The 26,471-nt window shown below is 43.1% G+C and overlaps 1 protein-coding gene across 9 annotated transcripts in view; it reads right to left on the bottom strand.

Moving 5' to 3' along the window:
- Positions 1-3,570: 3,570 nt before the first annotated feature.
- The window catches only part of LOC104147113 (cystathionine beta-synthase-like protein), a 31,967-nt gene continuing 9,066 nt past the window's right edge, over positions 3,571-26,471 (bottom strand). For 5 of the 9 annotated variants that reach the window (XM_068915122.1, XM_068915173.1, XM_068915136.1 and 2 more), the window contains exons 5-17: positions 25,479-25,613; positions 22,418-22,497; positions 20,923-21,057; positions 20,320-20,389; positions 18,405-18,496; positions 17,431-17,556; positions 16,859-16,943; positions 16,623-16,728; positions 15,683-15,757; positions 14,842-14,976; positions 13,603-13,711; positions 11,136-11,220; positions 7,370-8,456 (exon numbers count right to left, since the gene is read on the bottom strand). In XM_068915122.1, the coding sequence (XP_068771223.1) occupies positions 8,347-8,456; positions 11,136-11,220; positions 13,603-13,711; positions 14,842-14,976; positions 15,683-15,757; positions 16,623-16,728; positions 16,859-16,943; positions 17,431-17,556; positions 18,405-18,496; positions 20,320-20,389; positions 20,923-21,057; positions 22,418-22,497; positions 25,479-25,613 (1,343 nt within the window). In that variant the 3' untranslated portion in view covers positions 7,370-8,346. Of the gene's footprint in view, positions 5,725-6,835; positions 8,457-11,135; positions 11,221-12,771; positions 12,838-13,602; positions 13,712-14,841; positions 14,977-15,682; positions 15,758-16,622; positions 16,729-16,858; positions 16,944-17,430; positions 17,557-18,404; positions 18,497-20,319; positions 20,390-20,922; positions 21,058-22,417; positions 22,498-25,478; positions 25,614-26,471 lie in introns of those variants that run through there. The other 4 variants (XR_011135651.1, XM_068915153.1, XM_068915131.1 and 1 more) reach the window with 4 other exon arrangements.

Here is a 26,471-nt window from a genome sequence, read left to right on the forward strand (position 1 = left end):
CTCCTCTGATCCCTTTTCTCTCTTATCCCCCAGTGGTTCTCTGCTTTTCACCAGAAACAATGGAATCCTGACCACTGCTTGGGGCACGGCCTGACATTGGGAGCTAACTCCACCGCTAGAGAGTTATGCTTTTAATTCCCAGAGAAGTCCATTTCCCACCCCTAGAGGAGCTACCGCCTCCATTGTAAGCAGGATGGCTTTGTTTCATGATGAATTTGTTTCTCTAGGGAAGGCTAAAACCCTGGATTTCCCTCCATGGCCGTTTGTACAGTCACTTCCCTCTTCAGCGTTACATTTCTGGTAAACCTTTATTACTAAGGAATGCCTTCAGGAATATTTCATGTGCAAAGCTGAAACAGTTCCAGTTTTACCTGGCACCTCCATCAGCAACACATTTTTTTCCAAAGGGAATTTATTGCTTTTGTAAAGCAGCTTTCTGGACTGAAGTCCTCCGTTTATCTCTACAGCCGGTACAGCAGATTGTACCCAGTAATTTTCCCTGCATCTGTGAGGAGGGGCACCTCCATAGCTGAGGACAGTTCAGTCTTATCAGTTCCACTACGCAGTGCCTTAATCGCTGGGAAAAGCATTGCCTCCTTTTTCAAAAATGGGGTATGTGCAGTCACCCGAATAGGACGCTTAAAATGGGGAGCCACTGCAAATGGGACACCCTCTGGGCATGCCAAGGAGCTCCAGCAGAAAGAGTCTAGGCAGAAAAAGGCACCGCCTTTGGATAAGGGCCTGGAAGTTGCAGGCTTGAGATCTGCCACAGGTTCCTGTTTTGCTGTAATGCACTGAAGTTTCACTTTACAGTTTAGGCAAAATTAATCAGTGCCTTGGCCCGAAAAGCAGGAGGTGCCACGTCTGACCATGTGCTCCTATCTCCAACTGCCACAGTCTCAAGTGTTCATCTGACCCCATGATAAACAGATCCAACTCATCAAAGGGCATAATATTAACACAGAAAGAAAGGGACCATTGTTTTGACGGGACTGGCAAGTATCTGCTTCAGCCTATGACAAGACAAGTGCCAGTGCTGCCACAGATAAGATAGGCTGGCACAGGACCGCTACACATCTTCTTTCAGTGCCTGCAACATCCAGCTGACCTTCTCACCCAAGTTTAACTTCATGGCTGCCTAGATGTTTCCCTGGGTAGCTGTACTGGCTAAAACAGCTCCTGGCCTACCTTGCTAGAGTATTTTTTAGCTGGTTCAGCTATCTGGCTGAATGGCAGGGCTCAGAGGGTTGTGGTCAGTGGCGCAGAGTCTAGATGGAGGCCTGTAGCTAGCAGCGTCTCCCAGGGGGCAGTCCTGGGTCCAGTCTTGTTCAACGTATTCGTCAGTGACCTGGATGAAGGCACAGAGTGCACCCTCAGCAAGTTTGCTGATGATATTAATCTGGGAGGAGTGGCTGACACACCAGAAGGCTGTGCTGCCATCCAGAGGGACCTGGACAGGCTGGAGAGATGAGCGGAGAGGAACCTCCTCAACAAAGGCAAGGGCAGGGACCTGCACCTAGGGAGGAATAACCCCCTGCACCAGGACAGGCTGGGGGTGGACGTGCTGGAAAGCAGCTCTGTGGAGAAGGACCTGGGAGTCCTGGTGGACAACAAGTTGACCATGAGCCAGCCATGTGCCTTTGTGGCCAAGAAGGCCAATGGGATCCTGGCGTGCGTGAGGCAGAGTGTTGCCAGCAGGTGGAGGGAGGTGATCCTCCCCCTCTACTCAGCCCTGGTGAGGCCTCACCTGGAGTACTGCGTCCATTTCTGAACTTCCCAGGACAAGAGAGACATGGTACTCCTGGAGAGAGTCCAGCGAAGGGCTGCTACGGTGATTAGGGGAGTGGAGCATCTCTCCTATGAGGAAAGGCTGAGGGAGCTGGGCCTGTTCAGCTTGGTAGAGAGAAGGCTCAAGGGGGATCTCATCCATGCGTACAAGTATCTGAAGGGAAAGCGTCGAGAGGGTGAGGCCAGTCTCTTCTCCGTGGTGCCCAGTGAGAGGACAAGAGGCAATGGGCAGAAACTGAACCACAGGAAGTTCCATCTGAACCTGAGCAAAAACTTCTTTCCTGTGAGGGTGACAGAGCACTGGCGCAGGTTGCCCAGAGAGCTTGTGGAGTCTCCTTTGCTGGAGAGATTCAAAACCTGCCTGGACGCGATCCTGGGAAATATGCTCTAGAGGACCCTGCCTGAGCAGGGGGGTTGGACTAGATGATCTCCAGAGGTCCCTTCCAACCTCAACCATTTTGTGATTCTGTGATTCCTGTTTAGCACTGCAGCTGTGGTTTGGTGCCACCGGCAGCAGCAGGTTGGAGCAGGAATGCCTTCAGCTTACTCACCGATGGAACTTGATCCCATGAGCTGCCTGCTGTTCTTCGTGCTTGGTTAGCCTTTGGCCTCTCTGCTGAAATGGTGAGTTCTGCTCTGCAGTGGTGAGCTTGGGAGTGACGCTGGCCTTCTACATATCACACCGAGACATTAGGATCCATTTTGCTTTTTAGCAGACTGCCAAAAGGTGGAAGTAAGGTAATGATCTGCAATTGCTGCAGACAAGGACAGTGTTTCAGCTAGTAACATAAAAGGGATGTGTAAGGGAAAGAAAGTTTCATGTATCATTCACCTGCTGCATTAGTCATGCTGCTTGAGAGTAAACTGGATCAGGAGTAAAAAGATAAAGCTGAAGATAAAGTACTCTCTGCATATGAGGAGGTAGGTCAACACTGCCCCCACAGGAAAACCTAGCATGTAGGTAAGCAAGCTGGCCATGCGTGCAGGATGGACCCACACCAGCACCTGAGGCAGGCAGAACTCCTTCCTGTACCTCCCCACCACCCTGCTGTTTCCCTGTAGTCTCTGTAGGTGATGGAGTAACGTGTTAGCAAAACTGGCTGGTAGGGTTGTAAGTTACTGACCTGGGGCTGAGCAAGGACTGACCGCTTAAGGAAATAGGGACTGAAAACCAAGGAATAAGAGATTTACTTGCTTGTCTAACAGGTATAAAACACCTTCACTCTGGTTTACTTTGAGCAGTTGACCAAGATGCTACAGAGCTGAGTAACAATACATATACATAGCTCTGAAATAACACAGCCAGCTGTTCCTGCCAGCTGTTTCTTATCCACAGAACAATTCCATGCCTGCCACTTGAGTTCATGCACCTTTGAGCATTATAATGTCACTATAATTCCAAAAAGACATCACATTCTCACAGAAACACAAGCTGGCCCATACCCCTGGTATTCATTCCCATGCGCAGATATCTACCCAACAGGTCACACAAGGCAATTGTTGCTGTAGGAACTTTAATAGCAGCACCTGAGGCCTAGGTGTACATAGAAAAAACAGAATGGTAATAAAACCAGCAGAGGAAGTAGACTATAGCCTGGCTCACTGACACAGTCCTGCCACACCATCAGCTCTTTGGAGACAGAAGAAAAGGAGTGAAGAGAGTTGCACTCTATACATTGAAAGTGGGAGGGTTTTCTGTGACAGATGAAAATTTCTCACAAACAATCCACAGTCTAATATACTTTCAGTTTGACCCACCATTAAAAATAAACCTAGACAGTGTCATTCTCCAATTAAGCAGGTTTTATTGAGCTCTTAATATTGTGAACATTTGTGCAATGAATAGAGCACAGAGTATTGGTTTCTCCCACCTCTTCAAAGCATAAAAAGACTTCCCTTTGTCATTGTAGTATGTTGATACTACACAGTCAGAAAGGCTGTTGGATGCCACTGCCAATGCTAGGCAATTCCTAACAGTAAGCACGCTGTGTGAAGCTCACAACAGCAAGCAGAGGTTTTCAAAAAACATTTAGCAATGAGCTTGGTCTGCAAATGAGACTGGTCCAGCTGCTTAGAGGAAACGCAGCTATATGGAGTTCTGGAGTCCGCCACAGCTTGTGGAAGGAGTGGGAAATAATCTTGGTCACTACAACTTCAAAATGCTCCTCGAGTCATTTCCTGATAATTCCTTGCAAAATATTACATAAATTTTACTAATTGTCTTCATGTGAGAAAATGAAAGTATTTTTGCAGAGCCAAGAGTAAACCAAAAGGACTGATATTCTTTTATGTTGACATACAAATAGAGCATAAAATGTTGACATACATATCCATGTGCAAAATAGTTTTCAGGCCTATGGTCAGCATTTGCTTAATCGGCACAGGTAAGACACAAGATGCAGGCACTAAATTCAGAAAAAAAGTGTATTTCCATTCAAGCTTTGGACTTAAGCTTTGGATTAAAGACCAAATAAACAAACTACAAAGTCTTTCTTGGTCCTCACAGTATTTGAAACAGAGAGATAAGGTAAACACGAATACAGCCCTACCACTACTAACTAGGACCAGGCTAGTAAGAACATTCACACGCATGTGGAAAAGCATCCTGCTCATCAGCTTTTCCACCAGAGGACCTTCAGCTTTGCAGTGCTCTGTGTCCCCTTCCCCTTGTCACCATTAAGGGAAAGAGTTCTGGAAAATTTTTCAGTCATTCATCAATTCAATTTCCCCAATTACTCTCATCAAATAGGGTTGCTACTTTGAACAGAAGTGGCTGGTGACCACCATTTCCTCTTTGTGCCAGTTTAGAACAGGAAAACAGCTCCCGTCCTTAAACTTCACATGCACAGGAGATACACAGGGTTTATTGTCTTGCAGTAATTTAAGGCTTACTTGGATTGCTTTATTCTCATATTCCTTCTTCCTTACCAGCTCTAACCAACCCTTCTTTTTTTTTTTTTTTAATAAGCAGTACCACCTGTTTCTCCCATGACATGGAAGAGATTAATTTACAAATACAGCAAACTAAGATCTTTATACTTTTCTCTGCATTGCAGTTAAAGCTATCCATTACTATTCTGCTGCCCCAACTCTTAACACAGTGACTTTATTTCTTTTATGTACTTCTATTCTGAATGGCAACTTTGGGAATCTCCTTCTATCCTCCTCCTATTTCTTCCAGGATTCAGTTATCCTGTGACATGGAGCTTTTACAAGCATAAAGGCAAAGGAAAAAAAAATCCCAAATACTTAAGCCCCTTCCCCCAAAGGAAAGGTCAGATGGAAAACGGGGGAAAAAATCAGATAAAGGCAAGTGAAGTAAATTTTCCAAGAGCACCAGTTATACCAAAATTTAGCAGCAGTGACAGCTACAAGGGCAGCAAACATTTCAGTTACTGGCATCTAGTGAAGCACACAGGTTCTTTTGCAAGTGTGGGAATCAAAGAATGCAGTGAAAATGCAAGTAATCAAAGAAATCAGTCCTCCTCAGCCTTCCCTGTAAGTTAGAATAGATATGAAAATATGGCTGAAAACAGTATTTGAAATCACTGGGAAAGGAGTTTACAAGCTTGGCTGAAATACTAAGGTCTTTAGGAATGTAACTGACTATTCACAGACCTGTCCACAAAAGCAAAAAGCATGTTAAAAACTGTAAGAGCAAGGATCGTGTTCTCAATTGTCTGAAATTATTTACAACTCCTTGGGGAAGTAGCTCAAAAATACAGTTTGTAAGATGATTTACTAGGCTCTGCGACAGATGTAAGACAAAGCTGTCCAGCTTGGAAAAGCTGATTCAGATTCAAAAGCAGTGTCCCTAACACATACACACATCTGCTATATTAGTTTAGCTTTCCACTAGTCAGTCAGGGCATCCAAATTGGGGTTGCTACTGCAGTGAGGGGAACTATGAGGAATGAATCACCACAAAGCCTCAGGCTGAAAAAAAAAAAAAAAAAAAAAAATCAACCATCCTTCAGAACGAATAATAAGTCGCACATTTTTATACTTCACAGTAGTTTATTCCAAAGCCTTGAGGAAAGTTGTCTTTGATCTTAAAGAAACGTATGATTTTCAGGATTAAACTATAGTTTAAGGCAAGTATCTCCTGGTGTAATTCACCCCACTCTACAAGAAGCGTTAAAGATGAATCATTCTTGGAGGACACTTTCTCTCTCCACTGGGTCAAAGCGACAAGGTTAGCTTCGATGTCTAGCTTTTACATAGATAATTTGAGGAAATTAATCTAGGTACTAAAAAAACCTCAGACAGATGCATCTAATCTGTTATCTATTCTTCCTCAGTTTCAGCAGTTGCCTGGAATGTTTAGCTATGAGGGATAAAGTATTAACTGGCAGGTTTGGAATTAAAATCATAAGGGCCATGTGCTTCCATCTAAGTCAGAGAGATAAAGTGTCCTTGGTGGCTTTGCCGCTCCTTTCTCATCCAGTCCAGCTGCAGCTTAGCAGTCTCCTATTCCCAACCTTTCTATTTAGTCTACAGTTTCCATTACTCACATTACCTGAGAAAGCCAGATAGGCCATGGGTCACATTACTTCAGCAACAGAAAGCCCTAATCTGAAGGGATAGCCAATGTCTAAGGGAATAAACTCACTAAGGGGTGGAATAAGCTTTCCAGCCATCAGCATAGCATTAAAGAGTTAACAGAAATCAGCCTGAGGCTTTTCAAACATTTCAAAGTTCTTAGCGTTCACAAATTTAAGATGACAAAGCAGCAGCTAGAAAACACAGACCAGCCTGTTACACTGCTGGCAGGCAAACAGTACCATGGGTGCTATATCTGTGCTTCTGAGCTCTTGCCTCCCTTCTGTTTTCCTCTCTCCTCCAGCCCACCACTACACAAAGCCCGCACTTGACGTTCTGTGCTCAGCACTGACGTGGGACAGGGTGGCTTCCACGGTCTCCTTCCTCTGAGCACACTTGCAAAATGTAAAGCAAATTCCACGGCCACAAGCACACCAGTAAGGGAGAAAGAAACTAATACAGAGGGGTACAGGGTGGTAACTGTGATTTTTAAATAAACATTTTTGGTCTTCTCTTAGCTGACTCACAGCTTCTACTTTTTTGAGCCCCCCCAGCTTTTTTTTTTAAACCTTACTATCCTATCAACAATACTCCCAACCTAAATAATTTTTTTTTTTTTTTTAAACTTCAGTGGAAAGAGAGACAAGCTAAGAGGAATGTCAGTTCTGCTGACCAAAAGCTTTGTCTCTGGAAAAAAAGCCAATCAGAAGAGGATTATAGCATTAAGATGAAGTATGGCTACTTTTCTCCTTCGACCATATGGTGATTCCTTCCATCATTACCACCAACTAACAGGAGCCGGTAGCCTCAGCACAGTAGTGTGTGGATTGGGTTGCTAGTGCCAACAAACTCTGCCATGATTATGTATGTCAAATATAACTGAAAATCCAGATACTTCTGGAAGTAGTAAAAATTTGTAGTTACACACACCTACTGCACAGTATTCTTGTGCTTATGATAGACGAAGTCCACACCACGCTGGCCAGTTACTTCCAAGCTTGGCCATAGTGAACTCAAATGAATAGATTTTTTTTTTTTTGGAATAAGAAGCTACAGTTCAGGAACACCTGAACAGGACTTTAAAAAGACTTTACAGCTCTTGCTGGATTAGCTTTGACTTTTGTAAAGCAGGCATTAAGCAAGAGAACCTTTAAGTTAAAAGCAGGGAAGAAGTGGAAGGTCCTACATGTAACACAGCATGATCAAGTAAACACTAACCTTCAAGCAAGGAGCTTGATCTGATTTAATTTTTTTCACTTGTGGTTACTTATCAAGGTACAATTGAAAAAAAAAAAAAAAAAGGACTGTCTTTGCAATGAAAGCTAGCGTTCTGTTTAAAATTACATCACTATTTTACATTTATCCCTTCAGGCTTCCAGTTAAGAAGAGCAGCTGATTGAAACAAACCTCAATTCCAGCCCTCAGGATTTTCTCCTACTTTATTTTGCATTGATGGCATGGAAAAAAAAAAGGATATACTCCCTTCTTCCCCAACCCTAAGCCCTGATACTGTTTTTGTCTTCACACAGGTATTGTCTAACCTAATACTCTTGCACAGATAAAACTTTTCAGAGCTCTCTTGGGCCTCTGCTTCAGTAACTCTCTGCTTCACTACCTGTAATGAATCTGAAATAATGTTTTGGAAAGCCCAACTTTAGACATAACAGATAAGGAACACATCAGTTAATTTAAGTAATATTCTTACATACATATGTGTGTGTGTGTGTGTATATATATATATTTATATATATATATAAAGGTAAAAAAATAAGTTTGTCTTAACAAGAAACATTGTGGAACCTGATTAAGAAACGAACTCCCAAAAGCTGTGCAATAATGTAAAATGTGCTGGCTATATAGCTGACACCAGGAGAGAAAAGCTTATTTTCAGAATTAAAACAAAACAAACCCTCCCCCCCCCACCCTAGCAGCAGACTATTCTACCTAAGAAAAAAAATGATTCTTTGTTAGAGATCGCAAAATGCTGTTGAAGAGGCTCCAGGTTGCTACTTGACTTTAGTTGTATTTTCTTTCCCGTTCTCGTGCAGTCACAAAGTTAAGTAGGTCGATAGCTGTAACAATGCCAAACACCATTTGCCGCTTACTGGAGGAACCATCAGTGTGATCTGCACAAAAAGAGAAGAGAGGGTTCTGTCTTTAGGAGGAACAGAGATACACCACTTCATTTTAACAGCACTGTTTGCAAAACCAGAAGCACAAGCCTTCCCAGCTCCGAATGCTGGGGCACGTTGGCAGAGTTAGATATCATTGATGAGTCTTGTATATTCTGGTGGAACCTAAATGTCATCTTGATTGATAGTCACACAGGAAATGGCAAGGACTATCATTTCAGAAAGGCTACTCTAAAGAAGAACAGGGAGAGAAAAGGGATATAGAAACTGAAGTACTATGGGAGGAAGGGTATGGGTCCATCAGATTTATTTTTCTTTAATAGAAACAAGAATATAAGTAAATCACTGGTTCTCAGTGAGGCATCAGGTGTACTGCTGACATCAGATGTACACTGTGAGGCCTTCCCTGTTCTGTGCCATTGACAAGTGCACATGAATTCAACCTCTCTACACAAAGTCCTTCCTTTATACAGTTCCATGTTAGCACTAGAACTTGTTTAATGTGGTAAAAGAGTGAAACAGTGCTTCACACGACACATCTGCACAAAATTTTTATTTAGAGTAGCAAGGATTTAGCAGCTGCAGCAGGACCTCCATGCAGGCAGAGAACTGACTTCAGACTAGCAGGTGAATTCTCCCTGACAGGGCACAATGCACCAGCAGAAAGGACAAAAACCAAATTACTGCGATACAGTGTTAGGGATCAAATTCAGTATTACTGACTATGAGTAGTACAGCAACATGCACTTTTTCCTCTAGTGAAAACCTAGAGTGGCTGTAGCTAATAACGCTACCACAATCCTATAAACTTTTAAAAGTATATTCTTGTTTAACTAGAGCATACACTGCTTCAGTGGTGGCCATAATGCTTTTTAGCTGGTGGGAAAGGTCAACAAAAAACCATATATTACACCTGGGTATGTACACATGTACCATGCAACACAGGTTTAAGACTTAGAATAATATTGTTCAGAGCAAGAAAGTAATTACTAACTAGCAAGGTAATACTAGCAAGATGAGAATATTTACTTGCTTTACATTGGAAAACCAATACAATAGTATCACCTTTGGAGGACCCTGTAACTTCCTCCTGCACATCCCTTTTTATGCTCAGCCTAAGCTGCCACACGCCTGCCTCTGCCAGCATGAAAATAGCTAGTGAAATCTCCACCGAAGATGATTGCAAAGATGAATGTAGAAGACGACTGTAGTTCATTACAGGGTTAGTAAAAGTGTAAATATATCTATCTCGGTCAGTGGAAGTTTGTTACATGGTGTGACAAGTCTCTCCTATATGGTACAATCAGCCTGGGTTGCCATTCTTCCATGTCAATTTTCACAATGGCAATGACCATTTTTGTCTGTTTTCCAGCAAAGAGCTAGAAAGTCTCAGGGTATTAGTATTATCCTGATGATGAATAATTCTTGTTGTTTACGAGACAGTTATCTTAAACCTGCACTGCACAATGCTGTCACTGCATGCCACTATTCAGACAGTAAGACAGGAAAAAAATCTCAGTGAGGTTTATAAAAGTTTTGGTAGGGATAGGCCTCATTGTCCTCAAGGCAAGAGCTGCTCCTGAACCTTTCAGAATGATGTCCAAGATTGCTAGAGACTCTACTGAAAGCCCTGGCAAAACGTTCCACAGGTAAATAACTTTCCCTGTTATTTACAAAAAGGTTACTACTGATCCAAACACGTTCAGCTTCCAGCCACTGGCTCTTGTTATGCATCTGAATGGCACCTGCTTGATCAACGAACTGTTATTCTAACTTCTGTTCTTACAGGGAGGCATAAAGTCAGTCCTTCACTTCCTGTTACAAGGGTTGCTTCAACTTTTCAAGCCCTTGGTTATAAAGCATATTTTCTAATGCATCTTAGTTGTTGCTGTATCTCCGCTTGAAACCTCTGCAACTTGAAAATACTCTGTTTGAACCAGGAGCCACTAGGATAGGACATATGACATTACCATCCTCCTATGCCACTGCCAGATACAGAGTTACTATAAAAACTTAATACAGCATCCTCCCATTTACATCCAATAACCTTATTAACTATCTGAGCATTGCTGAATGAGGTTTATGGCAATTTTCATTGTGACCATAAGGTCCTTAACCTGGGATCCAAGTGCTCTGACCCTTTATCTGTGGTCTAACTTCCTTGTTCCTCCAGTCTGGCTGTATCAAGACATTTGATCTAGTTATTCCCAGTTTGTTCAGCAATCTAGATTGTCCTGAACTTTTCATTATTTACTGCTTCCTCAATCTTTGCTACACTACAGACTTCTAGTGGGATTCAATCAAGGTTTTCTTCTAGATCACCGATTAAATAAAAATGAATTGTTAGATGGCACGGGGTCAAGAGCAGATGCTTATGGAGTCCATCAGGAACAAACCCAAATTTTGAGGAAGATTCTTCATTTACCATTACAATTTTGAGATATCTGTCAGCTAAATTTTTCTGTCAGGTCTGACAGCTCTCTTTAGTCTAGTTTCTCAGTGTTTCTAATTTCTCAAGATAGCCTGCTATGAGGAAGAAATTAAAGGAAAAATGCCATTCTCTGCATATACCTAGCTTTGAGCAACTTAGTCATTTCCAGTTCATAGAGGAAGCAATGTAAAGAGTTTTGAGAGGGATGATAAAGACTACATTTTGCAAGGAGTAGTACTCACATTGAATCTGTTCATGGACCACTAGAGCAAAGTGATCTGTTTCCAGGATATGAGAAAGTTTCCCCAAGTTGTCTTTCAGGTTAATCTAAAAACAGAGAGAGTTACAAAACTTAAAAGAAACAGTCCTTTATATATTTGGTGGTAGATAACCCCATATATTCAATGCAGTATTAAAAATAATACACCAGCATTTATCTACTGCTCACATCCAAAGTGTTGTGAAACACTAACAAATCCAAGTTCACTTGAAAGATCAGAGTTTATTGTTTCTAATTTTTAAAGAACTGAACAAAAAGATGAGGTAGTACATGAAATTTTCATTATAACTCTGAAAACATGCTGGAGAAACATTAACAAAATACTTTTGAGGAAATGGGGTGAAAAGGAGTGTTACATGTGTCTAACAAAAGAAGTTACCATGGCTCTCCAGATTATACTTACTGATTTTGCTCTATCAAGACTGTGAAAAAGTGAACAAATCAAGCTGCAAATCATTGTGGAAGTGAATACAATTGAAAAAGGTAGCGGGGGGACAGAGAAAAGCCCAAACAAGCCAAAACACAAAACCAAGGGTGAAGAGTAACACTATTGAGGTGCAAGTCGAGGAACTCGGAATCAGGAATTCTTTTTCATTGAAGCAGCTTAATATTAGAGTTGAACAAGAAAGCACCTTGCGCTCGATCTGTAGATGGAATACAGGTCCTTCTGAAACACTTAGCTAATCACCTGCTGAAAGCATTTGAAAGAATGCATAAAACTGCATTCTTCTTCCTACAAGCTTTAACTGATTTTAAAAGCATCAACAAGTCTATTATCCAGGTGACTCTTCCCAACTAACAGTAGCACCCACTGTCTGACATACTATCATTAAAAGGATTTATAAGGGATAAAGGAATTTACAGCAAAGAATTTTGCACTGCAGATTAAAAAAAACTTTTACCCTGCAGTGAGCTCAGCTTGTGACTGGGGAACAAACTTCACAGCTTGAACAGCGTAGCTGAGCTGGAAAACACAGCTCCGGTTCCCAAACTCTGAACTAGAGAAGATCAAGAGGAGGATTCCCAGTAACCTGTGTTTAAAGGACAAGCAGTCTGTAGCGCAGACTGATGTGTCAGTCCATAGGCTTATGGGTCAGGCAAGGGGTGGCATGATTTTGGCCAGTGCCCTAAACAATTTAGCCCTCTGCTAAACAATGCAAGGCTTGATGTCCGCAACCTCCACAACAGAGAAGGGCCTCCTTTTGGAGGAGGATTAAAATAAGCTTGACCAAAGTGGGAAAAAAGCAAAAATCCACAAAGCTTCTGAGGTTATGTGCATTTAACCATGTTTCTCCATTAAATCATCATTTCAAATGGAAAATAACCAGTGAATGGTGCTTTTAATTGGCATGTTAGCAACACCACCACTGTCTCATGTCATTCTCCCTCTACCTCTGCCAAGAAACATTAGTGCTGAAGAGAAAAGGGATGATGTTTCAGTCGTTCTTTAATGAAGAAGCATGCGGAAATTCAAGATGTCTATGGAAAAAAACCCGACAGCCTCAGAAGCGCAGAGAATTGGCTATTACAGCTATCACCACTCTAGCTACCAAAGTGATTGCACCACGCCAGCCCCAGAAACTCTTAAGGTGTCAAGTGAGGGAGAACAGGAGCTAAACAGCTTTGTTACGCACCATATTTTCACCTGAGGCTTGATTATTTGTCTGCGAAGGAAAAAATATATTTACATTTCATCTACAAAGAATTAGCATTCCCTCTCAACCTCAAAGACCTGGTAGCTGGTAGAATAAAGAGAAATATTACACATACTTCCTGAATACAGGACCTCATTTATTTTGACAGTGTTGAAACTAAAAGCCTAGTGAAAGCTAGATCAAGCATTCCATGCTAAAAGGAGCCTTTTCCTGTAAATGAAGCAAAGCAACAGCAAATAATACTTATATTTTCAAAGAGCAGCCACACAGCTGGGAAGTTTAGTGATGTCCTGGCACACCATACTAGATGGACATGTGAATTAGCTAATTAGTTGTCACATACCTTGACAACATCAGCTTTCACCAGCCATCCCCCTGTTTCAGCAAGGTATCTGATACAAAAGGCAAACACTTGCCTGTTTTAGCTGATATAGGAATTATTTAACAAGAGCTGTTTCAATATCTCCCTCTTTCTTCATCTGAATACTCACATTGCCTACTTTTGCACTGGGGCTTTGGAGAGAGAAGAGAAGACAAGAATACCAGAAGAAAGCCTGCTGAAGGAATGGAACGGCCCCACACAGAGCCAGTGCATAAACCTGGGAGCTATTCAGTGATATGGGATAGAGTTCAGTGCGAGTCCTGTGTCTGTGCTCAGTAACAGTCGTTCTATATGATCCCACGTAAACCTTACCCAACCTGACACAATTTTAATGCTAGAATATCACAGTAGTACTTTAAACTAGAAAACTGGGAGCTGTAGAATATGTTTACCTGTTTGAATTGCTTGTAGATTACTTTGCTGACTTCATCTGAAGGCTGAACTTTTCCAGCAAGCAGGGAAGAAAGCATGTTACCCAGAGTAACCATGCCCAAAATCACCCTGGGGAAGAGGGATAAGAAGAGATATGGTTGAACAGTGTAAGCTCTTCCTAGAGATAAAAACACCCACTCTCAGTGAGCTTGCACAAGTTGATTCAACCGTTTCATAGCACAAAGCAACATTACTGGGGATATACTTGGATTCTGTACCCCTTACAGGAGATTCCTAGAGTCCCGTTCTCAGAAGCACTGAGGAAACAAACAGATGTCAGCACGTGTTGCAGGTGCCTAGCCCTTCTGCAAATCAGGCTCTTTGTACCTCTAGCTCTCACAATCAGAGAGAGCTTCTTGCAGTCAGAGAGTTTCTGAAAAGGAGACCTCACAGTTTTATGCCCTCATTCATCCTTTTGAAAGGCCTAACAGGGCCAGAGACGTGCTCTTCTCAATTTTGCTCTTGTTCCCCTTTTCCTTACAAGCATGCTGCAGAGGCTTATTAATCCCTTGTGTTGGCACTGTGACTACAGAGTAACTGAGCAAACTGTTCATTCTTCAGCCTGTCCTACAAGAAACGTACAGGGTACCAAGGCATGCCAGTCTGCTGGGAGACTCCAGTAGCAGTCACTGCCTCATTGCGCTATAGCAAAACATTCTGAAGAAACTGGGTGAAAGCTGTGGTGGAGATGAATAAGTTTGGGGTTGTTTGTTTTAAAAGTGAATTTTTGCTCTGGTAAGTTAAACAGCTACTATCAAAAAAATGAAAAAACCCCTGAAGAGATCATAATAATCACTAGAGGCTCATTAGATGAAGGGCAGAACAGTCCTAGCATGACAACATATTAAGTCCAGCGCTGGTACATTTAAGGTAACATTTTTGAACCGTGCTACTCTAACTGAAGAAAGCCAGATGACAGAAGGAATATTGCACTTCTATTAAAGGTTTAAAGACATCCCTTAGGACCTGGTGAGGGAAGTGAAATATATGTGTGACAGTGATATATATATATATATATATATATATATATGTGTGTGTGTGTGTGTGCGCGTGTATATGTATATGTGTGTGTGTGTGTGCGCGTGTATATGTATGTATGTGTATGTGTGTGTATATATATGTATGTATGTATATGTGTGTGTATATATATATATGTATGTATATGTACACATAAATATAATATATGTATATGGACATACCCAGATTCATCAACAACTGGTACCTGGTCGAATCCCTTCTCTCGGAGGATTTCAACTGTCTTTGCACAGGTAACAGTTGGAAGCACAGTCAGGGGAGCAGAGAGGCTTAATTCCTGAACACTGATGTTCCACCACCTCGGAATAAAACCAAACATAAAAATAAGCAAGTCTTATGGGGAGAACAGAACTGGTAGCTCATGTGCCATGGCCTTCAACTCTAGAGGAATGACAAGAGGGTGCAAGGAAGAGTCAGGAATCAGCCACAGTTATTAACCTTTAACGCTTTCAAGTTTTCTCTCCCCAACGTCAGAGTCACTCAGGTGTGAAAAGACTTTATGACTGAAACTCGCTTCTCATTTAATCTATTTTCTAGGACGGAACATGGTTAGTGGAAAGTATTAGTCTCCCTAGTTTCATTACTTGCATCCTAAACGAAAAATTCTGGGCTGCTGCTCAAAGAGCTAGCCATGTTTACAATCACTATAGGCAACAGTTTTAGGGAAGATCCTCCTCCAGCCATGTACAGCTGTAGTGCTTTGCACCAGAGAACTCTGGTCTTGGTAGAGTTCTCTGGATGCTACTTTTCCCTTTTAGATATAACCCTTTTCATTCAAAATCAGTAAGTACCAAGTCCTTTCTGCTACTGCCCAACTCAAAAGAAAAGGAATTTTTAACTCATTTAAGTAGATTTGATTACATCTGCAATTAAATACTGACACAGCAACACAAAAGATCAGCTAAAAAACCAAGGAAATGGTACAAACTGCAATGACCTTTAAATTAGCAACTGCCACAATGACAATGAAATAGACAAAAACGCAAATGGATCTGACGTGCTTACCAAGGTTTTTTGACGAGGTCTTCTTCTTTCAGGAACCCTTTTTGAATCATCCATTTGTCACTCAAGAACTTGGACCTGGAAAGCATCAGGAAGTAAAGAGCTCATTAGCAGACTAACATTTAAAAATAGCAAACACAATAGCACACAAGACAACTGCACAGCCCACTACAACTAACAACTAAAGCGTAACTGAAGAATATACTGCCATTCACCACCCAAACTTACCAGCCAGGGACACAGAGACGAAATCCTCACAGGAAGAAAAAGGAATCCCGTAGGATACAAAGCTTCAACTACATCACTCCCTTGCAATACCATATAAAGACAGCCTGGAATGGAGAAGTGCCAACCTGTACTCAGCCAAGGCCTTTCTGCAGCTTCTAAAGTCATCCAGCATTGTGCTGGATGCAACAACAGTCATGAAGCACAGCTAAAGACATCATTTTTAGGTACACGTTCATAATGGTGGGAGAGAAATTTCCTCACAGCACAGCTCAAAGCTCTCACCCGATCACCTGCAAACGCACACCAACACTGGCTGCTGTACAGCGTTGCTGTGACCTGCTGTCAGCGCATGCAAAGAGAGCGGACAACAGCCTTAAAAGAGACCCTAACAAAAATGGGATGGACTGATGGTCCCCAGTAAAGGAAAAGCTTGAAAGCAAATCTTTTCCAGAGGGATATTAACTAACCAGTTAACTAACCAGTGACGGTTAGATACTAAAGTCACACACAAGGAGGAGTTCTGCTTTCAAAGGGCTGAGCTCTTGTCTACACCACGTCAGACCCTTTCTAGGTACTTCAGAAGCTGTACCCAAAACACATTCCTTGCTTTGGTAACTGGATGCTTCGAGATACATATTCAGCTTGCCACTGATGAAAGGAGGTCTGAGAGAGTGACTCCTCCGCCTCCTCCTGGAGGAAACAAGTAGGTTCTTACATGTAGTTCCTGATAGAGTCAGGGAACATAACAACACAGCGCTGACCTTCCTTCAGTTCTTTGGCTGCCTTCACAGCTACAGACATGGCACTGCCTGAGCTGCCACCTGCCAAAATGCAGATCAGAGACAAAATTGTCAAATACCATAAGGGAAAAGACAAAGAGAAAGGGATAGAGAAAAAGAGAAGAGGGTAGGCAAGTTCAGAGAATCCCAAAGGATTAGCGTCTGCTCTTACCACACAACAGTCCTTCCTCTCGGATTAACATGCGTGCAAGAGTAAATGACTCCTCATCGTTGCTCTTGTACCACCGGTCCACCATCTGTGCAGGAGGCAAGCAGAGAGGAACAAATAGCTCTTGAGATGAGGAGGGCAGGGGCAACTATGTAACTACCTCAGTGTTGCTTCAACCAATGGTCTTTGAGCTAACAGCTGCCCTATTGATGCATGTGCTTGGCTTTCTATCCTTCCAATGCTGGACAGTTTTGTTTGCCAAGATAAGATGACCACATTAACAAAACAGTCTCAATATTGGCATCTTGCTGTGAGAAGAGCCACAGGGAACATCGATCAGTCTCCTTCCCTCTAAAGGGAAATACTACATTCTAGGAAAATGCAATCTGCTCAGTGTTTCTACCCAGCATTCTAAAACAGAGAAAGTATCCAGTACATTTTTTTCCTTGATGGGAAAGAACAGAAATAGTTTTGTCTGCTAGCCCTCCCCTTCCAGCTCAAAGAAATATTTTCCCAAGTTTCCTCTCCATCCCAGTGGAAGGTAAGGGGCAGTTAAACTGAGAAGCATGACTTACAGATCTATCCAGCACTGTGGGGACGAAATCATACCCAATTCCTTCCACTTCATACATTGTCTTGTCAGTCTTGTTCAGTTCTTCTGGTTCAGCAAGGATGGAGCCTTCAGGATCAACACCTATGATCTGGAGAAGTTTCCAGTTTGGCAACCATGACACTACTTTTGAGAACACAGCTATCTACTCACCACTGCTGCCCTTATGACAGCACATTGGTTGCATATACAGCCAAGCTAATGGCAATCTGGTCTCCTATTCAGTTCTCCCTGGCAATATTCACCTCCCTTGTGATCAAAATGCTTTGGTGCTCCTGGCCCTTAGCAACACATCCCACCTCCTCAGGTGGTGGACACTGCAAACGATGGGCACCATTTGTTCCACATGGTTTCTGTTTGCTTCAGAGTTGTCTCTATTCACATGCCAGGTGTCATTACAGTCAATAAATTTTGTGCCAAGTGCAGGCAGAAAGCTATATTCCCTTTGTTTTTTCCTCCCTGACTATGTAAGAAAATATTCATGATCGAAACAGATGCCAACTTCTATGAGGAAATATAAAACAGTACACAAGTACAAGTACAGATCTGTTTGCAGAGAAATCATACTTGTTAGAAACGCAACAGCTCCAGACGATTAGCCATGGCACAGTTAGAGAGAAGAAACACAAGGCTGCAGGACACCAGCAGAGAGAAGGATTTTTCTCAGAAACATGCCATGAAGGGATCTGAGGGCCAGTTCTCACCTGAAAAGCCAAACCTTTGACTCTGGTCACCAATTAGACCAGAGCACAATGGTTTCAGATGGATTCTAACACCCTTTCTTTGCTGCTCAGAACTGAGCTAAGGACATCTGAGAGTTTCCCTGAGAGACCCAGGGGAGGGCTTACAAGGAGGAGGAGATGCAGACAGGAATAGGAGTGACTCTAGTGGAGCAGTGTGAGGCTCTCACAGCTAAAGAGCTTTAAATTTGCCACCTACTTTGCATCCTGGGCACTTCTCCTTTAGCTTTCTGGAAATGCCAGTGATGGTCCCTCCAGTGCCAGCTGTAGCCACGAACATGTCTATCTTTCCTGTTTAAGGGCGAGAAATCAAAAGGCACTTGTGAAACCTCCCTGAGTGTGATGGATTAAAAACTCTATTTACACCTAACTATGAACCTTCTTCTCTAACAAAAATGCAGACAATGGCAGAAGAGGCACAAGATATGGGAATCCTCGCTTCCCAATAGCTATAGGAGACCTACTTTGAGGCCACTTTGCTCAATCCACACTTACTTCAGCAACAGTTTTGAAACATCCTTTTGGCAGCCTGACAAGGCACCAATTTGTGAGACTTTTGACAGAGATGAGAGGTGGCCAATAGAGTCGACATCTGCAGTTTTCCTGTTACTGCAGATAGATACTTAATCACCTTTTAACTTACAATAAACAGCCTATACTGAGGTTAGTTTAGTGAATAGGTGCCCATGGGATAGGTGTACACTGAATCATTAACCCAAGCATCTTCTCATTTACACGTGAGAAACTATTGTTTTTGTCATGAGTACCCAACAGAGTCAGATTGGTATCTCAGAATTCATTTTTCTGTCACCTCCTCCAGTTTCCTTGAGGCATCGCATAGGACCGTGGACCAAATCCTTATCCGAACAGCTTTGTTAGTAAAAACGTATTTAGATTGTTACACAAAAGTAAACGCTTACAAGTCAACAGAACAACACTCCACCAAGCATATCCCAGTTCAGACCTGAGACTAGTGTAAGCTCACTAGTAGTGACTGAACAGTGCCTGGCCTACAAGGAACAATAAACATGAACACGAGAGGAATGAAGCCCACAGCCAGAGTTCATCCGGACTCTCAGTCTGTGGGGTGGCAGTTTGTTAAAGTATGCTAATTTTAACTCACACTAGAAGAAAGTTTGCCATGGAGAGACATGCTAAATAAATCCTCTGCAGCACAGGCAGAGAGAGTTTTGGGGGGGGAGGGGAAGAACACTGCACATGGTCCTAATCTTCATTAAAAAAAAAAAAAAGCCAATTTTGTTATTCCAGTAGCCAAGGTGCCATCAAAAAAATAAGCCAACTGTATGGTTTTACAGAGCAGGTCAGCAGCATCCTCCACAATCTCCTTCTACTTCCTGTGGCAATACCTACATGCTACACTGCAGCATTGCACTGAATGCCTCCGGTAGCTCTCAAATGGATCTCCTCAGCTGGATGAGCTAGCCCAGCTAAAGCTTTCTGCTGTCACAGTTCAGTCACTTCTGGTACTCCAGCTAGCCAGCCTAGAGCTAATAGGGACAGGACCCCTGCAGAGTAAAGAGCCCTTGCTGGTATTAACTGCAACACAGCAGCTTGTGCTCCTGAGGACAATGGTAAGCGAAGATACTTCCAGTCTAACAGAGTATTTGGTCTTTACATAATATCTAACAGAATTAGATAACTCAGCAGACTCCAGACAGATATTAAGAGAAAGCAAAAATCTCTTCCCTGCCTCTATGTACAGTTTGGATTCTGAGCAGGTAAAATACTTACTTCTGTATTGTGAGCAGAAAAAAATTGCCCTGTTCTTTCATGCTGCTTTAGCTACAGCATTTTTGAGTTAAGAATAACTGCTTTGTTTACCTGGACAAAGCAGAGACACACAAAAGCAGTGTCACAAGATGTCACAAGCAGAGACATCTAAAAACCAAAACAGCCCTCTTTAATGGAAAAGATAGTTTGTTACTAAGACTACAGAAATAAGGCAACTCTCTAATTAAACACAGCATAAGGAACATGCAATATCAAAATCCATGCACTTCTCAAACACTCCAGGCCTCTTTCCTTAAAGACATGGAATAACAATACGGGAATACTAGGGACTCATTAAGAGAGGGCTAGAATAGCAAACATACCTTCACACTGCTGCAGGAGCTCTTCAGCCGTGGTGTCATAGTGCGTCAGGGGGTTGCTGGCATTACGATACTACATTGAAAGACACACCCATTAAGTAAATGAGAAGGACACTATATTTCACATCCTGAGGCATTGCAAAAACATGACAAACGTTCTCCATGCACCACAACAGCTGCATATTCTCCTTTCAGGTTGTTTCCTTATCTGTTATCTGGACCTAGGCAGAATGCTTCAGGGCAAGTGCAACAACCCGAAGTGACCTAATTTAAGGGTATTCCTAAGGTGCTAGCATCCTCCAACATCAAGATCAGTCCTGCCTGTGTGACAGTTTCTTTTCAAGGCGTGTATGACCCTCGTGCCTATTTTTCTACGCAGGATTGCCAGTTCAGTGGAGAAAGCCTTAACCTTTTTGCAATTTCTGCAAACATTGCTGCCCTCTAGTGAATAAAAAGCTTGCTATCCTGCAGCATGTTGATAGCTCAATAGCTCACACTTCCAGATCTGGGACATCTTTGCCTCCACTGACTCACCTGGGCTGCTTAAAATTCAGCCAGCAGCATTAAGGCAAGAAGCTGCAATACCCCCTCCTACCCAGCTCTTACCTGGTCTAGGATATGCGCATTGGGGATTTCATTTTTCAGCCTCCATGCTACTCCCACATGAGATTCAGGAGAGTCATATCTGGCAGTAGTTGGGGTCCTCACAATCTCAGCACCCAGAGCTCTCAGGACATCCACCTGCAGCAAACAAAGTTGGACACAAAACTCCCTCTCAGCACAGATACCTCTCTGTGATAGGGGAGAGGACGTTTTGACATGTTTTCTTTTACCCATTCTGTAATAGCTTCTAGCAACTCTCTTATGCCCCTGCCTCACAGCATATCACTAAGCCATGGGTCCAAAATCTTCAAGTCATTTAGTCTCTTAACTCAAAATCTTGTTTCGAATCCGGGCCTCTGGGTTTCTAGGAGCAGTTATTCCATATTGAGGGGCCTTATTCAGGCAAAACACAGTCTCCTCTCACACTGGTCACATATCTTCTGCAGGGGATTCTGCACTCTGGAACAGTGCTATACTCTTGCATTTTATGTCTAAATACAAATTATGGATATTTATGTCCTCCTTTGGACATAGGCAGCAAAGAGGGAGAACCTCCAGGGCCCTATCCATCCACTCCGCCCTTCTGAGGACAAGAAATTTTGACACTCAGCTTTGCCAAGGCCTATGTTCAAAGGGGAGGCCTTTCGTGCTGGCGTGCGGAACGTGGCAGTAGCCATGTGGTACCTCTCCCTCCAGGGCGGAAAAGAACTAGCAACGGGTACAGGCTTTCAGGGGACATTGCTCATGGCTGTTCTCATTTGTGCCATTGCCATTCAGTTGGAATACGGCAAATGTTTGGTCTGAGAACTGTTCTGCTGACAGTGATTTGCTGCCCTAAACTGCAAAATACAGGGGATCTCCTCTCCACCATCCAGAAAGCACTCTTGATTTCAGGGACAATATCACCCTTAGAGGGGACTTAAACTGGGCTGATATATTGCAAGGCTTTTATGTTTTCCACAGCTAAGGTAAGCTGATGCGACCCAGGTGACTTTTCCTTTCTTGTTCTGGCTGTACACCTTGGATTCTTGCCAACATCTCTTAGGGTTTCACTGAAAAGTTGCTCAGCAGACTCCCTTACAGCCTTGCTCAGCCCAGAACAGCAGAACATTCAAAGCTTCAGCCCCTGCCTTCCTCCCCGCTCCTCCGTAGCGTAAGCAGCAGCTAGTAGCCACTTCAGTCTGATATGTACATCTCAAGTTCCTCTGACATTTGTTTTTAAAGCAGTTACAACAGCTCCTGTAATTGACAGCACTGCAGGGACAGGGGTCTAAACACCACAGATCTGTCTGTGGTTAGCCAGCCTTGGTTTCCCTTGGCACTGCCGATAGCCCCTCGGCCAGAAAACATTCAGCAGAATTCTGCCTGACCAATGAGTTGGAGGCCAAGAGCAGCCTACACCTTCACTGCTAAAGCCACAACACTCATTTGCATCAGGAACTCTGCAAGCTAAAATATGTTTATTTGTTAATGTTTTTAAAACAAAAGCAGATCTGACCTTCTCCATACTCATTTTCTCTGGCATCACAATGATACAGCGGTAACCCTTCACTGCTGCAGCCAAGGCCAGCCCAATTCCTGGAAACAAGCAAAGACGTGCACAGCGTATAGCGAGAAGCAACCCAACCAAACTCTGCAAAGCTAGCTTTTGCATGCCCTTGCTTTAATGAGAGATCTTCGCTAGAGGCTTGGATGGGATGGCTTTAGACAGGTGGCGAAGTAAAAGCTTCTGGCTCCTGGAAAGAGCTGGCTTCACAAATGCTGCTGGTTCTTAGAGGATCAGAAGGAAAAGAGAGGTTAGCCAAGGATGGGAAGAAATCAACACGTGCAAACCACTGGCTTTACCACAGGCACATCACCTTCCTCCTGTCCCTTCCTCATCCTAAGGAAAAAAAGCAGTTTGGGGAATAGATTTTAAGCTAGGGGACTACAGCAATCATTTAGATACCTGGATAAGAGTATTGGGGCTTCTACTGACTCAATTCTGCTTTACGTCGCTAATTTGTGATGCGCCTAAATCATTTCTAAAGGACATGATTTAGATGCTGCGTGTGACAGAGGTTCCAATGCACTGCGTCCGTTTGCTACAAGAGTCAATTACTTTTCCTGTTAGAGACACACATACCTCATCTGTGGTTTCCAAAACCTGTACCTCCAACCTGACTCCTGTCTTTCAGGATGTCAATGTCTGCCTAACTGAAGAGCTAATCTCAGCATTACCTTCCCTATGGAGCAAGGCTTACACCTATTATCAAATCACCACTCTGCTGGATAAGCTAAACATATCAAGTTAGCTGAGATACGTCTGATGTCGGGCTGAATGGCACTGCCCCTGCTATTTTGGGTACTAGACATAGTACAGACAGTGGCCCATGGCAATGCCTCACAGTTTATCCTATGCAGGAAGTTGTGTGTTCATCTCTGGCTTGGCTTCTACAGCACACAGGATGGTGTAGTTGCAGTAAAAACAAAAATTGTGTGATATACACCTGGGATGAAGGCAGCATTCTGAGACCCAAATTCTAACGCTGTACTTTCTGCCACTGACTTAAAGTGCAGCAAACACCAAAATAGGACTTCAGCTGAGAGAAAAATGGGATGCAGAGAAAGGACACCTCGTACTTTAATGGCTCTGAGCAGTAGCCTGAAGCAAAGGCCCACTCCCTCAGGTTACTGTCTATCCTGCTCTCTGCTTTTAAATTAAGACAGCTTTCTGAAGTAATTACCTTGTATACCCTTCACTTCTTGCAACACATTCCAAAAGATAAAGAAAGCAGGAGAACTATTTATCAGGTACTGCCTCAAGAAGCTGGATGTCAGTGTGACCTCCTATTGGGAGAGTGCAATATATGTTGTAACGTGTAATACATCATATATAATACATATAATGCAGGTACATGTATCTATGTATTACACAGTGCATTTCTCCAGTAGGAGGTCACACTGTGACATCCAGCTTCTTGAGGCAGTACCTGATAAATAGTTCTCCTTGCCTATATATACACTCACATATATATGTATATATACACACTTAGTTATAAAGTGCATGTGTGAGATTATATGTAGATAGAGATAGGCACGCAATTCTCAGTCTTGCACTGGGATCTGAACTGCAGTTCCAGCACTGGGAGGCTAGATGCCAATCATGCAGCTCTATCCCCTTTCATCTTCCTTGTAAGATGCGTTAGGTATCCAGGCAACTGAACTTTCCTCCCTCTGCAAACTTCACTCCTGCCAGTGCTGTAGAGCTGCATGTAGCAAGCTGTACTGAGACAGCAACAGCTCTTGCCAACAGGGCAGAGCCCAGTACGCAATTGAGGCCAAGTAGTTATGTGCTGCAGAGGGGTATTTTGTTGTAGGCCAAACGCAGTGCCGAGCCCAGCACCGAACCAGCCCCTCAGAAGAGGGCTCAGCACTGCAGGAGATGCCATTGTTCAGGTAAGAGGAACAGCCACATTCAAAAGCTTCAATTGCATTGCACCTCTCACAGGGCAACCTGCTGAACAGACAGGCTTCCCAGCTATTTCTGTTGAAGGCAAGTGAACCCGTCATTGATCAGATTACTCATCCTAGCCCCTCCGTTAATATCAAAATTTGGACTGGGTCAAAAGAACAAAAGAAAGGTGTGTCTGGCCTAATTATACTGTATCTATCAGAGGTAATCAATAAATAACTCAGGAAATAGTATAAGAACAGGTTAAGGCATCTGGTGACACCTCTACAGTATACTTAAGGCAGAAAAGCAGTTTGCAGTTCAGGGGCCTCTTCAGAGGGGGCAGCATAGATTTTATATTTAAATGGCTTAGGTGGGAGGCCCTCTGCTATTTTGGGGAGCTCCAGGTATATTTACTCTCTGCAAGTAGGGCAGCCCAATAGAAGTACAACAGCTTCAGAACAGGAGACCAGAGTTAACTCTAGTCTGCTCCCATTCATCACATGCTCTTCCCTGGCCCCTGATTGGTGGGGCCGTTTCTTCTAGCCTTCCTCAAGGACAAGATGCCGGCCCAAGGAAAATCGGCTGAAAAAAGTGCAAGGGCTGTTAGCAGATAATGGTATGGGAGATTAGTTCAACTCTCATCTCAAATGCAAAGCTATTGGAAAGGCTATTTCTCAGATCATATCCACCTCACCGGACAGAGTGCAGAGACAAGGACTGCAGAACTTCCCAAATAGGAGAAGGCCCAGATTCACACTGGTCTTTTGGTGTTTAACTTCCAGGATTTTCACATTTAAATTTCTGATTAGCATCTAAGGGCTCTAGTGAATATGATCTGAATTTCTTTTTGGAAGAGTCTGTTCACAATTTCTTTTTGAAAATAAAGAGCCTCTGCAAATTTGGCAAGCCTCCTTCCTGGCTAATCTGGTCAGCACAGCTCATTTCTTCCTTCCCATCTCTCACAAATAAGGAAGAACTCTACACCATTCCCTACACCATCCAGGCAGGAAGGGATTCCCTTTTCCCTTTGCACAGGCAGCCTCCATGCTTCAGTCTTAGGTCTGCCTCTTCCAGGGAAGCCTCCAAAGATTCCACGCTTGGCCAAGATTCCTTCATCCCCTACCTGTGTTTCCAGAGGTTGGCTCTATGATTGTGTCTCCAGGCTTCAAGATCCCAGCTTTCTCAGCATCCTCTACCATCCTCAGGCTGATGCGGTCCTTCACACTGCCCCCAGCATTGAAGTACTCGCATTTTGCCACTGGGAACAAAGAAACCAAGCCAAGTTCTTACACAGCAGGCTGCTAATCTTGAAGAACAACTTGGTTAACATGATGTCAGCAGAATTCACCTCACTGCTTACAGCAGGGGACATGAGGATTCAGTCCACAGCATTTCCATGGTCATAGGTCACCATGGCATAGCAAATTTGTTCCTGGCCACAACAGCCTGCAACCTGCGCTCTACCAACCTCATCATAAAAATATTATATCTCCTTTCACCTTTCCTATCCTTGTTTTACAGCCTCATCAGAAGGATCAAAAGCCCCGGAGCTGTTTCAGTGGAACAGCACAGGGAAGATGCTCTACCCATGCCTTGCTTCCTCCCTGCTGGATTCTCTAGCCAAAGGAAATCTAATCCAACTGCAAGTTTTCCCCTTGTTCAGCCTATACTTTCACTTCAGTACTCCCAGCTTTAATCCCTTTAATGGTTTAAACACCACCTTTCAGGACTCTGATCAGAGCTTCCAAATAATATATACAGATTTAAATTCTGCACAGTAGAGTTTTCATTGATATCATTTCCTCTTTTATCATCATTTTCAGTGATCTTTAATGATAACTGCAGATCCTCATTTTACAGGCACTGGTGATAACTCTGAACACCAGTGGCAGTCAAAAGTTTCATATATTCTTTCCCCCCTGCCCCTTTCCTCCCCCTACCCTGACCTGTTCCATGGAAGTGAAAAGTTCACAGGAAACGTTCAAGAAGTGAAAACTGGAAGAAGTTTTAGACAACCCAAACCTGAAAATCTGCTGAAGAAAAGAGGGATTTTTTCCCCCCCCTCTCTCATTTTGTACAGGGTCTGAGTATATAAGGAATGCAGAGGTCTCATGAA

The sequence above is a fragment of the Struthio camelus genome, chromosome 1 (genome assembly GCF_040807025.1).
Source record: "Struthio camelus isolate bStrCam1 chromosome 1, bStrCam1.hap1, whole genome shotgun sequence".
In the NCBI taxonomy this organism is placed as follows: Eukaryota; Metazoa; Chordata; class Aves; order Struthioniformes; family Struthionidae; genus Struthio; species Struthio camelus.